The sequence below is a fragment of the Megalops cyprinoides genome, chromosome 14 (assembly GCF_013368585.1).
Source record: "Megalops cyprinoides isolate fMegCyp1 chromosome 14, fMegCyp1.pri, whole genome shotgun sequence".
Taxonomy (NCBI): domain Eukaryota; kingdom Metazoa; phylum Chordata; class Actinopteri; order Elopiformes; family Megalopidae; genus Megalops; species Megalops cyprinoides.
In genome coordinates, this window is record NC_050596.1 from 19,544,956 (window position 1) to 19,561,717 (window position 16,762).

General features: G+C 43.9%; 1 protein-coding gene across 5 annotated transcripts in view; it reads right to left on the reverse strand.

Annotated features, from left to right (window-relative positions):
• Positions 1-224: 224 nt before the first annotated feature.
• Positions 225-16,762, reverse strand: part of adarb1b (adenosine deaminase RNA specific B1b) — an 88,531-nt gene continuing 71,993 nt past the window's right edge. For 4 of the 5 annotated variants that reach the window (XM_036545810.1, XM_036545811.1, XM_036545813.1 and 1 more), the window contains 9 exons: positions 14,829-14,903; positions 11,655-12,586; positions 7,306-7,420; positions 6,512-6,680; positions 5,237-5,388; positions 4,117-4,285; positions 1,493-1,674; positions 890-1,068; positions 226-681 (listed from right to left, as the gene is read on the reverse strand). In XM_036545810.1, the coding sequence (XP_036401703.1) occupies positions 505-681; positions 890-1,068; positions 1,493-1,674; positions 4,117-4,285; positions 5,237-5,388; positions 6,512-6,680; positions 7,306-7,420; positions 11,655-12,586; positions 14,829-14,903 (2,150 nt within the window). In that variant the 3' untranslated portion in view covers positions 226-504. Of the gene's footprint in view, positions 682-889; positions 1,069-1,492; positions 1,675-4,116; positions 4,286-5,236; positions 5,389-6,511; positions 6,681-7,305; positions 7,421-11,654; positions 12,587-14,828; positions 14,904-16,762 lie in introns of all 5 variants that reach the window. The other variant, XM_036545814.1, reaches the window with a different exon arrangement.

Below are 16,762 nucleotides of genomic sequence, written 5' to 3' on the forward strand. Positions count from 1 at the left end.
AAGAGGCGAAAGAGGAAAGCCAAAATGCACAATTCTGGCTCCGAATGCAGCCGTGAGGTTAAGTTGAACCCACACCTCACTCTGTATTTGGCATAATCGTGCTTTGTGGACAAACTTGTCAAAATAACTGGCTCTTTTTTCTTTTTCTTTTTTTTTTTTATAAAAAACATTACCATTTCAGTAATAGAATAAAATTCAACAGCAAAACAAAAATAACCTCTCAGGTTTCCAGTTTAAAAATAGGTCTTCGTGAGGACATCATTAATAACATTAACTTAACAACAAAAATGCTCATCACTAACTTTCTTTTAAACAGTTTTAGCAGAAACAATAACATACATGAAGAACAAGGGAATGAAGTTACAGAAAAAGAAACAGGAGCAAAGTGGAAAGGTGGGGATGTGGTTCTCGCTTCAGGGGGATGAACGTGGTGCGTGTGAAGTCTCCGGTGGTTGGCTGGGGTGTGGCGTCTGCCCCGCCGCTCTCCCCTAGCCCCGCGCCCTCTCAGGAGTTGAGGGAGAACTGGTCCTGTTCGATTGGCTTCTTCACCCATGCGCCCAGGCCCGCTTTGTGGAAAGCCTTAATGAGTGTCTGCTTGGCGCTGTGGTACTCCGTCGCCGCCTGCTTGGCTTCGTGGTACGAGCTGGGCTTGGACACTTTGATTCTCAGTGTTGACAAAAGCTTCACGAGAGAAAACAAAACAAAAACAAAACAAATGTATATATGGCATCACAACTTACACTGATGCGTCACAAGAAATCCGTGTGATTCGATGACAATGCTATTTCCGACTATAGCGCTTCTCTGATGAGGCACAGTAGAGGAGCAGAGACACAGAGGGGAGACCATTCCTGAGCACATTGATGGGCTGGCGGGGGGGCAGTCCTACCTTTGAGTGCAGACGCACCCAGCGGCTGTAGAGGGCGTGCTTGCAGAGGCGGGACGGGCGCCCCATGTCGTCCTTCCCCGTGGTGGCATTGATCACCTCCAGCCCCTGGTCTCCCACCGTCCAGTTGACACTGAAGTTGGGCGCTTTCCCGGGCTGCCGCGCCTCGGCGTTGCTTATTCCTGCTCAGCACACAGATGGGTATGTGTTCACAGAATAATGAGAGAGGCATTCACAGAACACAGAAATACACTCACAGCACTCAAACAAGCATTTACCTAGAGAGGCATTCACAGCACTGAGATGCATTCAGCTAGAGAGGTATTCACGGCACACAGAAGCATTCACAGCACGGAGAGGGGAAAGAGACAGGAACTCAAAGCAAACAGAGAGTCAGACATTCACCATGCTCAGACAGTGAGGCTTTCACACAACATAGAGAATAATATTAAACAGAGAGCCACAGCTGCAAAAATGCACTGAGTAGCAGTCCCTAAATGTAAAGAGGCAAGGCAGAGGAAGTGTCTGAGAAAACGGGGCTCTCTAAGAACCGGACAGTTCTCCTATTGGGAGCCTTTGCGTATGAGAAAGAAGCGGAGCTCTCACCACTCAGCAATGGCCTGTTCAGGGTGAAAGGTTGTGGCAGGTCCTCGATGTCTGCGATTCGCTGGTACATGGCGCGGGAGAGATGGTCGGCATGGTACAGGCTGCCCAGGATGATGCTTGAGAAGTAGATTGGCTCCATAAAGTAGCTCATCAGAGAGCCCTGGATGCCCACCACGTTCCACCTGCATATACATGTGTATGCACACAAACACACACACACACATTAGGGATGAGGGGCTGAGATGACAACGTTGCTTAAAGACTGATCACCTCGTCACCTGTGTCACGTCACTGGCTAAAACAAGACATGCTTACACCAAGTTTACACAAGCAAGATCCTGAGAAGCAGCCTCCATACTCAAAACCTTGTCTTGTTTTGAGTTTCCTCTAAGAATGCATGTGAAAGTAACTCACAGGTCGTGGCTGAACCCATGGGAACAGAATGCTTATTTCCTAATGAGCCACAGCTCAGCATCATGCACAGACTACAAGGAGCCTTTAAACCCATATTATCATCAGTGGCATTTCCCCCTCCTACAAAATCAGGGCCTTTACAAGTCAAAGACAGCCCCAGCGGGGTCCGAACTTCAGCGGCGTCCAATCAGAAACCTAATCAAGCCTGGGCGGGAATGCGCGCCCTTCCGCACCTGCCGCAAACGTTCCAGGAGACGAGGTGAAGTGATTGGGGCTTGAGTGTGAAGGCAGGTCACACAATTGGCCCCGCTAACCGCCCCCGGCCTCAGGCCCAGAAGCCAGCCTTGTTAATGAGGGGGCATTACTGTTCGGCAGCGGGGAGCCACGAACTGGAGGCTTTTTCACCCCACCTCCTACAGTGCACAAATCATAATCAGATACAGAAAGAAAAACAGGAAAAAAAAAACAAGAAAAGCCGGCTAGAGCACTGCCGGTGGGTTGAAAGCTGCAATGAAGTTACTCGCTAAGCGGCGGACCAGGAGTGAGTGGTAGCACCATGTATGGAGCACAGATCAAAAAGAAGAATGTAGGAGGCACACCACTCTAACAAGTTAGTAACATTACAGAAGATAGACAAAATGATGAAAATACTAGACAGTATATGAATATTTAGTAACTAATAAGGGGTTGGGCTGCCATTTTCCTTCAGAACGACTTCAGTCCTTCTTTTAATGTTGCTATATAAGTTTTGAATTGTTCCTAGTGGGATGCTGGACCAGTTTTCAAGCATGAAAGCCTCCAGTTCATTGAGAAATGAAGTAGGTGGAAATCAACTCCACGCTCTAAGTTCCAAAATTTCCCATTCAAGTTCAAAGATGTTTTAGATATGGTGATTGAGTAGGCCATGGATGGTGCTTGACTTCAACTTGATGTTCATGAAATCACTCCTAAGTCTATTTATCAGTGTGTATGGGGACATTATTATCTTGAAATATGGAAACATCTTGAGGAAACAATGTTTGCACCATAGGCTTTCCCTATCACCTAAAATGAATTTTCATTCCTTGTTTTTCTCCAAACATAAGCCTGTCCAGATGTAGAAAAAGAGTAAAAGAGTAAAAGATGACACATCTGCCCATTTTACTTTCTTCCCCTGCTAAAAAGTCCAGCTTTGTGAAGCTGAAGATGTATAGTTTTTTAAGATTGTGCCACAGAGATGTAGATTCAGTACTGTGGCAATTTTTGAGGCCGTTGTTTAATGTTTTCTGACAACTATCCTATTAAGCATCTGTCTATCTCTGTCAGTTAGCTTCAACTTGAGCCCTAATTCTCTTTCCTGATACAGTTTTCCTTGCTTGGCATATGCTGTCAAGATTGTCAACACTGTTTCCCTTGACACATCAAGGCACCTGCAATTTGGGCATCAACTATTTGACGTCTTTCAAAATCTTTTAGATCTGTCATGCTGCTTTAGAAACTCACATATTAGAGTGTTGATTTTAAAACATCTCTCACAGCAGAACCACATTGGTAATTAGTATTGACATTAATATGAAACACATGGGTAGACTCCATATTAATGGCAATTTAATTACTTCAGTATACAAGGCCTTTTTCATTTGGTGTCTAAATTATTTTGTATATTCTCTATATATATGAATAAAGTCTGTGCAAAGCCAGGAACCAGGACGCGGTCACGTTTCAGATGCCATGTGTACAAGAGACTGAAGCGACAGCTTCTTTTGTGTCAACCGTGAACACACACACCTCTGCAGTATGGTAATTGATGGCTTCGGAAGTGCTTTAATGTTTTGTCAGTGCCGGAGCTGTCCTGATCAATGGTAGACAGACAGGATAAAACACAGCCCTGACTGAGCCTCCCTGAAAGAGGACTGACATAGTATCCATTCAGAAAGGAAGTTATTTTATCTGAGGATGCCTGGCGTTAGAATGGGTCCTGCAATACGCATACCTGTATCTCACCCTTTCAACCCCATCAGAAAGGAAACAGCAAATCCAGTAGTACAAAGTACAGCAGGTACCAAAATCACCTGTCTGCTTACCAGAAACACATTGTCACTGGTGGATCTGACAGTTACACTCAGACAGAGGTAAACTGTGACTGGTTAATCAGACAAAAACACACTATAATTGGTTATTCTAAAAGGGGCACGCTGTTAAGTTGGTTGGTTAAGGGGGCGGTCACTGACCTGGCGATCTTGTCACTGCAGGACATAGTGAGAAGCCTCTCCCCCTGCAGCACCCCGTCCCATGTCTGGATGGTGTTGCTGGACCTCACTGGGATCGTCCCCTCGCCAGACTCGATTTTCGTCCGCAGCTGGCCCCGCGCTTTCCTGTTCGGATGTCTGTCCCCCTGGTCTGAGGGGGGAAAAAGGACCAGAGAGAGAGTGCACTAAGAAGCTGTCCCAGTCTGTCCCTCTACTTCCAGTCTCACAATCAATCTCCGTCCCTTCTCTCCAACACAAAAGGTCATGTGCTGGAAAACAGAGCCTTTTCATGGCTTTGCCCTGGGTGGTGGACTAAAACAGCCATCTATGATGAAAAGCAGTATGACAGAAATTTTATGCCAACATGACAGAGAATGAGTAAAGAAGAGAGAAAGATGGGCCAGAGAGAGAAGGATGAACAGCTCTAATCAAAAACACCGCTCCGCTCAGCCTGTGACATTCATGCAGACTTCTCTGTAAGTTCTAATTAAAAGGAATGGGTGAAAAGAGGAAGTACTCTGCTGAAACCTATTTACCCATTTAATGGGATAAAATAATCTGGCCTAGAGACTGAATTCACATTGCCATTACATTTGGCATAATCACATCAGGTCACTCAGCTATGGAGAGGACAAAGGGAATCTAATGAATATCTGCTGACTGAGAATGGTTACAGGGAAAAGTGTCTATGTAACTGTCAGAGACAGAGAGAGGAGCCCAAAGCCATTCACTCAGTTCACGGGTTGTAGAGTGACATGTAAGTGAATACTAAATCAATGTAATCGTTCTGTGCCTGACTGAAAATGAAGGACTTCATACTGAGCTCAGCTGCTGATTACCAGGCTGCTGGTTCAGCCAATGTGGAACTTCTGAACCACACTGCAGTGCACATCACCAACACATTATGACATCATGTGACAGGCAGGACTCAGACAGCCACACCTTCCTTTCTCTTAATGCAAAAATTATAATGAAAAGAAACAAAGTTGTGCTCTAACTTTCTGGTGATGAACAAACAAACCAGTGGCAGTACAGAGGTTCACCAGGAGGTATGAATAACATCTGGCATCATGCAAAAAGGAAAGGGGTGGTGCTCTCATACCCTCCACGCCAGCTTCGTGGGGTGAGAAGATTCGGGCGTCTCCGCAGGGTGACGTGCTGATGTAGAGGTGAAACTGTACGTTGTCCTTTAACCTGTAGCCCTGCTTCTCGCATCGGCCAAATATGGACTTCTGCTGCTCCTCTTTCTTGTGGCTGCAGGGAACACAGGAAGAAAGGAGACCACTGTTAACATCAGACACTAACTCCAAGTGCAGCCTGAGCCAAAATGGCAGCCAACTAACATTGTTGTGAGGCTTGGGCCAAAACTGTCATCTGTTAAATAACAGACTCAGAGCCAAATCCGCTGTTTTTAGCCCTTAAACACTCCTGCTCATGAGTGTTCGTATTCAGATTCAAATGTCTGAGCTATAAATCAGTTGAGCTCCAACTGATCAACCAGGCTCTCAAAGAGCTCTGACTGAAAGAAAGGAAACCTAGAGCCATAAACTGTGGCCAGTTAGTACCACCCAGATTGTTCCCACGTGGCCCTTCTGCCATCAAATCAAACAGTCAATGAATGAATCAATCAATGCTTATTTTCTGTAACACCTGTCAAACTGGGATGCCTTTCAGCATGCCACACAACTGGCCTGAAGGCAAATGTACAAACAGAAGCACATGACCCAGCCACAGCGGCCCCACATCACAACACTGCAGACAGGCACCATCACCGGGAGACTATAAAGACAGTGTGGTGTGTGACGGTTGTGAGGAGCAGGGTGTGTTACTGAAAGGCTGCAGGTACAATTCCCTAAAAGGGCACTGCTGTTGTAACCCTGAGCAAACATACCTACCCTATACTGTAACACAAATTGTCCAACTGTATTTGTGGATGACATCTTAAAACTTTAAGTGGTTCTGTCTACTGTGCAAATAAATAATAATAAATGTTAAATGGGGCAATGAGACCCTCAGGGTCATTGCATTACAGACATATGGCCCTATTTAAATGGCGGAAAAATCTGGTGCAGCGATCACATAGAGCTAGTGATATTTTGCTCTTTTGGGACAGCGCAAATGGCAAAAAATGACAGCAATGCTGAAGATGCTATTCTCTACCTTGCTTGTTTGGGACCCCCACTGCTCATTAAAGATGCAATTCCAGCCCATGTGCACTTTGCACCACTTGCACTTACACTGCTTAAATAAAACAAAGTCATTCAGACACTTTTCATACAATACCAGGGATTTGAGTTTTGAAAACTGTGTTACTGCTGCCTAAATATGGCCCATACATGTGAAATACAATGCGACTGGGCTATGACAGGTGACTCACCTGAGAAAGTACTCCAGCTGAGAGTACAGGTACCTGATGAGGGACCGGCGGGCGATTATCTCCGCGTGACAGTCATTGAGCGCCAGGCCGCGGTCGCTCATGTACTCCCCATTTATGCACTTGGTTCCTGTGGAAACGCAGATCACCTGGGCTTCCTTGACATCAGTGCCTGGGTTGTGAGGGGAGAGAGGACAGTGTTGGTCAGAGCTCCAAGGGCACGGGAAGCTACAGGGATGGTCCTTTCCTGAAACCATTAACCATTACTCCACTACAAATGATCACATTGCTACTTTTTAATCAATTTGCTTTCAGACCTGAATTTAACTTTAACTTTAACCTTTATGTGCTTTCTGTTATTCTTTAACAAGTAAATGTCTTTCAAGAAAAAATGACTTCATAAAGGAAAATACTTAAACAATAAAAAATTTACATTAACTTGTACATGTACATCAAAAAAATGTACAATATTGGCACTAGTTGAATTTTTTTGCAAGGAGAATACAAAATGTATTCCTTAATGTAATATTAATGTTCTTATTATGAGAAATACTTTTGTGAAAAAGCTCATTCTGCCATACTATATATATATATATATATATATATATATATATATATATATATATATATATACATATATATATAACATTAACATATAATACTGTGAATATAGAAATGTATGGATGGGGATAAGGCTGCTTATTTTGATGGCATAGATGTACTTGCAGGAGCCCCCTACAGGATATGTAGCTCTAGGGGTATGTACTGTCTCTAATAGCAGAGAAAAACGAGGTTACCTGTCGTCATGACAACCCCGGCCAGGACTTTTCGCCGAGCGTGGGGCGACGTGAAGTTGTCCGTCAGCTCGCTGAACTTATCCACCACCAGCCTGGACACAGCATCTGCAAGAACCTGAGATGCCAAACAGCCATCCATCAGACCACAACCATCTTTAAAAACACAACCAAAAAGCACAGCTGCCATCAGTCGAGGACTGTCTTACAAAGCGACACCTTTTTACAGGACACGACCATCCTGCCACGGGTCAAGCATTCTGAACCTGGGTCTGCATTAACAATTGTTTTAGTAACTGACTCCAAAACCACCAGACAATTTACATGAACAAAATGAAGAGTAGAGGAGAGATTTTATCTTCATTCTGGAATGTGACAGAGGTTTGGCAGGAAAAGAGGCTCAACGCTACACCATTATTTGTTGAATGCTTTTGCAGAACAAGAACTGAATCAGATGTGAACCTATCGCAAATTCACTAAAACAAAGCTTGCTTATTTTTAGATTTATCAAAATGACAGGGTAGTGTATATGTTGGAGCAATTTAGAGTACAGACATGTTTTCAATTAGCAGAGCTGGGACAGCCCCAAATGCATATGCAAACTGAAAACTTATTCAATAAATACAAATCACAAATACTGTAGCTGGACCAAGCAGTGAACGGAGAGATTCTAATGTGAACACACGAAACGTTGCGATTGAAAACAATTAATTTTGTATCAAACCCAAATACTTTAGTAGTAACTGCAGAAAGTTGTTTTTGCTAACTACTTTACCGAAAGCAAATCACCCATGGGCAGCCAACTGTACGATTTTCCTGGTGTTGCAAACGCTCAGGCACTTATACTAAATGTCTGATATGTATTCTGCACAGTCAACACAGTAGCCATTTTTGTTTGCATTTTTTACAGTGTTTTATGCTGATCTAGACACAATGACCAATAAGCCAAATGTAATGGGCCTACATTGGCAATTCCGTGAGAGGATAAGCAAAAATTGTAGATTTGAATAAATATAACACTACATTCATCAATATTACTTAATTATTTCTAACACAATGTATCACAATACCTGATTTGAAACATATTAAATTGAAACAATTAGAAAAGAATGGGCAAATGTTCCACTAATTATAATATAAGTACAGGATGCAAATTAAAGTAAATTGCATGGTCTGAATGAAAAATGCTACACATTCCTGATGAAGCTATCCTGAAAAGCTTTTCTCTGGAGTTAAAAACAACATTAAAATAAAGCACAATGAAGCCTTCAGCTCAGGCAATAAATGAGCTGTTCCATCATCTGGCACTGCTGTTTTACTCATTAGTCTGTATCAAATGGAGAATACCTCTCTGCACAGCTGAAGGTAAATTAAATAAATATTCAACAAAGGCGAGTGAATTAGTTAATTAGACAGGTGCTGTCTCTGTCACAAGAGTTTCACAGTGAATTAAGCATGTCTGATGGAAAGAGAGGGAGTGAAGGAGAGAAACGAAGAAATGGAGAAGAGACAGGGAATAGGGGTTTCGGAGGAAAAAAGAGAAAGGAAAAAAGGAGGCAGGGAGGAATTTTTATTCCTTGGCTGTTAAATTTCATGAAATTCATCCAGTTTCTTGCACCACAGGACATTCAAAAATTGCAGTGTCCTTGGGAATGAAAAATCACGTGCTATACTGGCTACAAAGCATATGAGTGCCTAGCAACATCAGGGACAGCGAGGAACATACATAAATCAAGCATATATTTGTTTTTTACTAATTTCTTCATTTTAGTAATTACATAAAATAATCTATCATGTCATTAACTAACACATTTATGACTTTATTTGCTAGTTGTGCCTTTTTTCTGAATTTTACTTGTACCTCAATATTTTAATAGATGCTGTAAATGTGACCACTCTTTGGCAATGCAACTGTTTCTTTCTAATGCCAATGAAGTAATTTGAGCCTATTAAAACAGAGAGAGGGAAAGAGAAAGGGAGGGAGGGAGAGCAAGAGAAAGAAAGAGAGAAAGAGAGCAAGAGAGAGAAAGAGAAAAGGAATAAGGAAGGACTGAAGGAATTAAAAGAGAGTACTGCTATCATCGAGCATTGTTAAGCTAACAATCGTGCCTTCCCCACCCTTCTTACTTCAGCCTTCCTCACTCATAATCAAGCCCATAATCAAGCCATCTGTGTCTTTGTCCTGCATAGCGTACCCAAACAACATAATCATTAGGACAGTCTGTTAACTGACGGAAGGAAAAAGAAAAAAGCCAAGGCGAGAACTTCAGGAGCAGCCCAGCCTTGGACAGCAAGTGAATGTCCTGGCAGCCATATCAATCAAAATACCCAATCAGGATCTTAAGAAAAGTCTTTAAACAGGACTGAGAATTTTTTGAATTCCACAATCCTTCCAAATGGTTGTAATGTCATGGACTGTAGCTATGATTGCTGGTCCTGCAATGGAAAACCCACTGTGCTGGGTCAGCCAACTTTGGGCTTCAGGTTGTGCTAGGTTCGTTCCAGCTCTCTAATGGAAAATGTGGTGTCTCGGGGCACGCATGAGATCACAGACAAGACAAGCAGAGGCAGATCAGGGAGTACTCCTTTCAGGGTCCAGCTATGCTGGCAGCACATTCTGGATGTACAGACACACTGCGAAGTTCATATGAGTGAACGGAAACACTCAATTACTGTTGAGTGAGAACAAAGACCTGCCTGAAGTGAGCACTGCTCGTTCCTGAATCTTAATGCTTGGTAGATCACATGGTCGCAGGGCCACTTCACAGCATGTGGGGCTTGCGATATGGAGAATAGAATTCAGGCCAGAATTTAGTGGGCCAACTCTTGGCATTGATGCCAAAACACTCAGACATAAAGTCACAAGCACGTCAGAAAGGTAGTTTATGTCAGGGCAGCCTTTTATGACTAACTCACTCTGTGCCATTGGATGTTGCTGATAAGCTTAAATTATCAGAAGAGAGGTGCTCACAGCTCACACAAAAGTCAATGATATTCACTGTCGTGTACACTGGCTTTTTCTACCTGTTTACCAGGGACTGTGTTCCTTCATTAACTCAGAACAGCTCTCATATCGACAAGACTTTGCCTTTAAAAAACAGCCAGGCAGGACGTTTGTGTAATCAGTTGTCTTGTTTCGACAGCGCTCATGCGGTGATGTTAATTAAGATGAAAGTTTATTTGTCCATGCTGTTATCTGGAGCGGGGATTAGGGGCCAGGGTTTGGAGATGTGTAGACAGATGTCTCGCACACACAGACGCACGGCCCCCGAGCAGAATCTCCTCCGCTCCGGCCCAACTTTCCATCAATCAAAATCTTTCAAGAATCTTTAATGGCAGTCATGGAGAGGTGACATGGCAGGAGTTACGCAAGACTATGAATCACGAGATCCTGCCACACCAGAAATATTCAATATGAGAGAGAGCTGTATGGGAGGGTAGATAGCCACCTGCACAAAAAGTACAGAATGGCAACTTTAACTGAAATTCAGACAACATCAGATATACATACAACTAATATGATGCAGAGAAAAGTTGCAAGTACAGTAGGGGTCCAATATATTCATTAGCAAGGAGGTGATGGGCAACTTATAATGCCATCTATTCAGTAAAGAGGTTCGAAGATGAAAGGGCAGGCAGAGATTTCTGCCCAATAAGGGCTGTGCATTTCATTTTCCTGAGTAATACAGAACCATCGCTGAGATGGTTGATAAGTTGTTTTTCTGCATCAGAGGTTTGTTTCAATACCTGTTGACAAATCAGTTTTTTCAGGATGCATTAATCTCTGTAAAAACCAAGCTTAAAAAGAGAAAAATATTTTATGAAAGTCATAAATCTTAATCTGCAACTGCATGCATTATAAGTAATCATGCTTTTTTAACTTACTGCATTTCTGAAGAAAAAAAAAAAGAATTACATGTTGCATTTAAATTGGAAAGTTGGATACCAACTGAAAGCACTCATATTTTTTTCCCCATTCTAAAAATACAGCCTTGGGCCCAACTATTTCAGGCCGTGTACTTAAAACTTTAAAACTACAAACCACATAAATATTTCTCTGTCAAACAGTGTGAGAAACATTTTTGAACAGGCTGCATTTCCCTGGGCTGTGGGCAGCTTCTTTGACCACAACTGAGACTGTGTCCATAAATATTTCATTTCATTAAAATTCCAGCACATTAAAACAACATTCTTCAGAGCGAAATAAAAACCCTTGTTAACAGCACGCAAGCGTAATGCAATATTAAGCAGGCCTATTTTTCCTTGAGGATCCGGGCACGGAAGATGGTTGTTGGAAGGAAAGGAGGCGTGGCCAACACGGGAGATGGGAAGGGAGTGGGTGTGGCTTTTACCTGTGGGAGGTGCAGCTGTAGGCCCTCTCGGGGGATAGGCTGGCGGGAGGGCGTCTGGTCCAGCTGCATGTTGAAGAGGGCGGACAGGGCGGCCTGGGCTGCGCGGGCCTTGGCCAGTTTCTTGTTGCGGCCGGAGCCTTCAAAGGTCTGCGAGTCCACAGTCACAGACATGACAAAGTTCTTGGCATGGCTCTCGCCACTCTCTGACACAAAGTCATACTTGAGGCCCGGCCGCAGCTCGTTGAGGATCATGACTGGGTTCTTGCCACTGGACGGGGAACTGAAGGGGGCGGGGGCGGGCAGCGGGGACTGCACCAGGCTGTTAGTGCCCGCTGAGGAGGGTAGGGGGTACTCGCCCAGCGAGTTAAAGGGCCCGTTACCATTGGAGCCCAGGTAGAAGGAGTCCTCAGGCGGTGCCGGCGTCTCGAAGCCGTTGAAGAGCATATCGGGGAAGTCGGCCTGGTCGGAGGTGAAGTCCGTGTTGACGGTGAGCGTTCGGCCCATGGCCAGGTGCGCCTCAGACGCGTTGGGGAACTGGACGAAGGAGCGCAGGGCCTTCTCAGCCGCGTTCAGCTTGGCCTTCTTCTTTGTGGGGCCCGAGCCCTCGAACAGCTGACCGTTAACCTCCACGGTCATGACGAACACAGGAGCGTGGACCGGGCCGGTCTGGGACAGCAGCTTGTACTGCAGGCCCGGCTTGATCTCATTCAGCTGCATCAGTGCGTTCTTGGGCAGGACCGGGCCCGGCGTTTTCTTGCGTTTCTTGGGTCGGAATTTGGAGTGGGTGTGCCCGTTGTTACCCTCCTCCAGGGGGCGCTTCCTACCGCCCCCGCCGCTGCCGTTGGGGAGCTGGGCTGCCTCACCCCCCACCCCCTCTTTGGACGACACGTTGTCCAGGTTGCAGTTTTCTTTGACGTCCGCACTGCTTGAACCTGTGGTGCCCAGAGAGAATAATAATTACTATGCCTCACTCCAGCACCTCGTAAATATAAAATGTATCTTTTCATCTCTCTTCAAAATGGAACAGGCGATGTGCATCTCTTTTCCCAAACTTGAGGATAGACCATTTTGTTGGCATTATTGGATATTACATTGTAGAAAAAAGAAGAGGCATTCAAGCTTGCCATGATATAGTGCACTTCTAATCTGATCATTTTTTTTTTAACATACAGGACAGTAATATACAGAGTACAGTTATATCCAGGACTGTAAAACAAAATAAATACCATTGTTATAATAATTATGAGAGTTCACTCATAATGAATTCACTCATTTATGAATTATGTGAGTACTGCTTTTGGTTCTCATTAATTGCTTTCCATGAATAAAATATTCTGATTTTATTGATCACCTTTAATAGAATAAAATGCAACGAACTATGCAGGATTAAAACTAGATGAGATGTAATTCAATCAAAAGTTACTGCATAATCCTTTCATTATGAGAAATAAACATGAAGCATGGACAAATGATCAAACCCCCTTTGTCCTATCCTGTATTGATATCATTTCATCTTAAATACTGTTCAGGGTCATGGTATGTCTACTTTCTTATGCAACTGGTAGGGCAAACTTCTCAGAGATTCCACTAAGGCAAACGTGTATTTAAAAACAGGGCAGTAAAGGGAAGAATATTGAAAGAGAGAATCCCTGCATCCCTGCAGTGTGTACAGGAATACAAAGTTAGCATCTCTGTCTCATGCTGAGAGATAGGTTTCAGGGAGTTGCAGTGTTGCTGCAGTGCTTTGTTGATGTGAGGTGAGTGTCTGTGTGTGTGTGTGTGTGATGGTGGGGGATGGGCGCACACACTGAGGAGAGGAAAGTGACCTTTCTCACTGTCTGGCTCTGTCCATGTGTCTCTCGGACCACCTGTGTTTATACCAGAGCCATCCCACCAAAGTTTAACAAGAGGACAACAGCATGCTGAACTACCATGAAACCGATTCAAAGATTGAAATGCAACTGATGCCATTCACACTGTATGTGTCTGTGTGAAATTCTAACCCATGTGCAGGAGTGTATGGACAGAGCTGCACAGAGAAACACACATCGCCAGGTCCTGCTGGTAAAGCAGAAGGAACACTGACTTCATTTTCACTTATGCCATCCTACAGCCAGCGCTCAGGAGGATACTCCTTCCATAGCTTAAGAGGAGAGAGATCCTGGTGTGAGAATGCGAGGGCGAAGGGTGGGGCGGGGGCGAAGGGCTCGGGAAGGACACTGTGGGAGGATAAATGAATGGATGGGAGAGGACACCCTCAGGGGATGATGGGAGAGGGAGGGGGAAAAAAAGAGAGGACCCATATCTGAAAAATCAATCTGAAAGCCTCAGCACCAAATGGACTGATTCACAGATCAGTTCTGTCAATTATGGCCGCAATGTATTTCCATCAAAACAGCTGTGCATTTCTATGTAAGGGAAACACAACTATATTTATATTTGGGAAGTATTCTGGTATGATCAATTCCCAACATGAAACCTGTGGTGTGTTCAATACTGTCACTAATTTCAAAATCTGTGGACTTATTACTTTCTGAACGACATGCCCACATTTAATTATCAAGGCACACAGACTGGGCAAGGAAAGGGAAGAAATCTTATTGTTTTCTTTGAAGAAGATATCCTTTACCTAACCTGCAGTCAGTACCTTCATATGCATGAGTGTGTGTGTGTGTGTGTGAGTGTGGGAGAGAGCATGTGTGTGCTTTGAACATGTGAACATGAAGTGTGGTGGTTTGAGAGAGCGTGTGCGTGTTTGAAAATATATATAGTGTTTGTGTGTGAGAGAGAAAAAGCTCATGTGCATCTTTAACAATCTTCAAAACCTCTCAGTGAAATAAAGAGAGTACCCTACAGGGATGATACTGCCTTTAGACAGAATGAACACATGATTCTCTGCTTTAAATTAGGCATTAATATTGAACGTACATTTCTTGAGAGCTTAAGCAAGTAATCGTTGAATGCTTCTTAAAAATAAAAATAGCAATCTGTTAATAAGTAATGATTCTGTCGGTAGAAAAAGCAAACCGTGGCACTGCAATGATCTTTTAACCCCCGCTAAGAGCTCAAAGCCTCACCCATAGCAGTCATCTCATGAATGTCTGCTGCTCATGGGTTTAAAAAGATGAGAGGGGAGGAGAAAAGAGGGGAGAAGAGAGAAGAGGAGTCACTCACTCATGTTCTCCTCTTCATCTCCATCCATGGTGAAGTATTTCTGTTGACCCCGCACCTGTCGGGCGCCAGTCCGGCCTGAGGAACACACAGAGCGAAAGACCAGTCACAACACACTTACACACTTACACATATTTCAATACATGGGGACACACACACACACACACTCACTCACAAAATATACAAACTGGTTTGGTTTATATATAGCTGTATTTCCCTCTCAGTCATCACATGAAAATTTGAGAGGAGAATTTTCAAACAGCCCCTACGCAATTAACAAAACCTAGACAAATGGGCCCCATCCACAAAGAAAAAAAAAACAGCTTGCCAGCTGTAAACTGTTCATGGCAATCCCTTCACACTCTGATTATATGGAAATTTTACTGAATACATTTATAGATGTAAGCACAGACACACACACATACACACACAGATGGCACAGACATTCCATCTAATACTTACTCTTCAGCATATTCACACCGTAAACACTGCCTGAGAGTCACCAAACCAAACACACATGAAGATACACTCAAAACAGAAATGCCACGGCAGTTTCCAGCAAGGCTAAAGCCACGGCAGTGTGGCTTTAGCCATGCTGTGGAAATGGAGGTGTTGAGTGGGGACACTGAGTGTAGGTAGTGAGTGGCGGTGTTGAGTGGTGGTGTTAAGTGGCACTGTTCAGCGGAGGTGCTCAATAAAAGTGCACGAAGCAGGTTCCTCTGAATATCTGAGCCTTGTTGCTCCTTCACTTTACACACAGAGAGAAAGGGCGATGTTGAATGGCAGTGTATGCATTAAAGTGCAAAGCCTTCCCCTATTACCAAAAAGAGAGACGGGAGATCCCTGAGTTGATCAATGCTGTAGTGATGAAATGACCTTTCATATCACACGCACACAAGACCCTACAGCCATCTTCAGTTGTCCTCAAAGCTCAGATTGCAAATTTTCTGCCCACTACAGACATTCCACTGCCTGGTCTCAGTATGGTCTGGTTGTTTTCAGCCTTCCCCGTCCCTGTACAATTCATTTGGAGTGTGATTTCAAACAAAGCAAATGACCACACAACTGTGCCTATGAACAACCACAAAGCTGACTATGGCAACAAGCCATAAGTCTAGAGCTATAGTGTCACTGTAGTTTACCTGGAGGGCTACAGTTCAAGGTCACATCACTAAGAGTGAGGCAATCTTTCCTCAGTGTCTGCAGCTTTAGGGAATGCAGTACAGATGTGAATGACAGAAATGCAATGAGAATGACAAAACCATGACATGGCTAGTGACTGAGTCCAAGCACCCTAACGGGGGCAAGCAGTATGGCCATCAGTAGGACACCCAGATTGCGCTTAGAGTCATTAAAACGCTTGACCAGATCGGGACCATCACTCCGGGCTTTACACGCCAAATGCTCTACTTTCCTGTCACTGGCCATACTGTACAGCTCTGATAACCAGTGAAGCGCAACGTGGCTTCAGACTAGCCTGAAACCAGTGAACCGCAGTAAGCACACCAATTAGGACACCATCATCATGTCAGAAGTACATGGGACAGTATGTACTTACAGTAAACTGCATTTACAGCCAACATGCTTACAGTAAAGCAATTCACAGGTTGACCATAAAGGAACATGAATAAGTGCAGGAGAGTAAATGAATACTGAAGGAACATTTAATACACTTCTCTGCGACCCAAAGTTTACAAAAACCATAATCCAAAGCAACAAGGAGAGCATATGCCAACAGAACACTCTTCAGACCTGACTACAGTCCGCCCTAAGCATTTTGGCTGTCATCTTACACAGAGTTTTACTTCCTCTTTTAACTTTAATGCACGGGTGCTCTCATGCAGTCTTTGGTTTTGCATTTCAGGACTGCAGTTCAACAATGCGCAGAGTGCAGCATCAATGGCACATGTGTGACTTCGATGGTGCTCTGTAGGGCA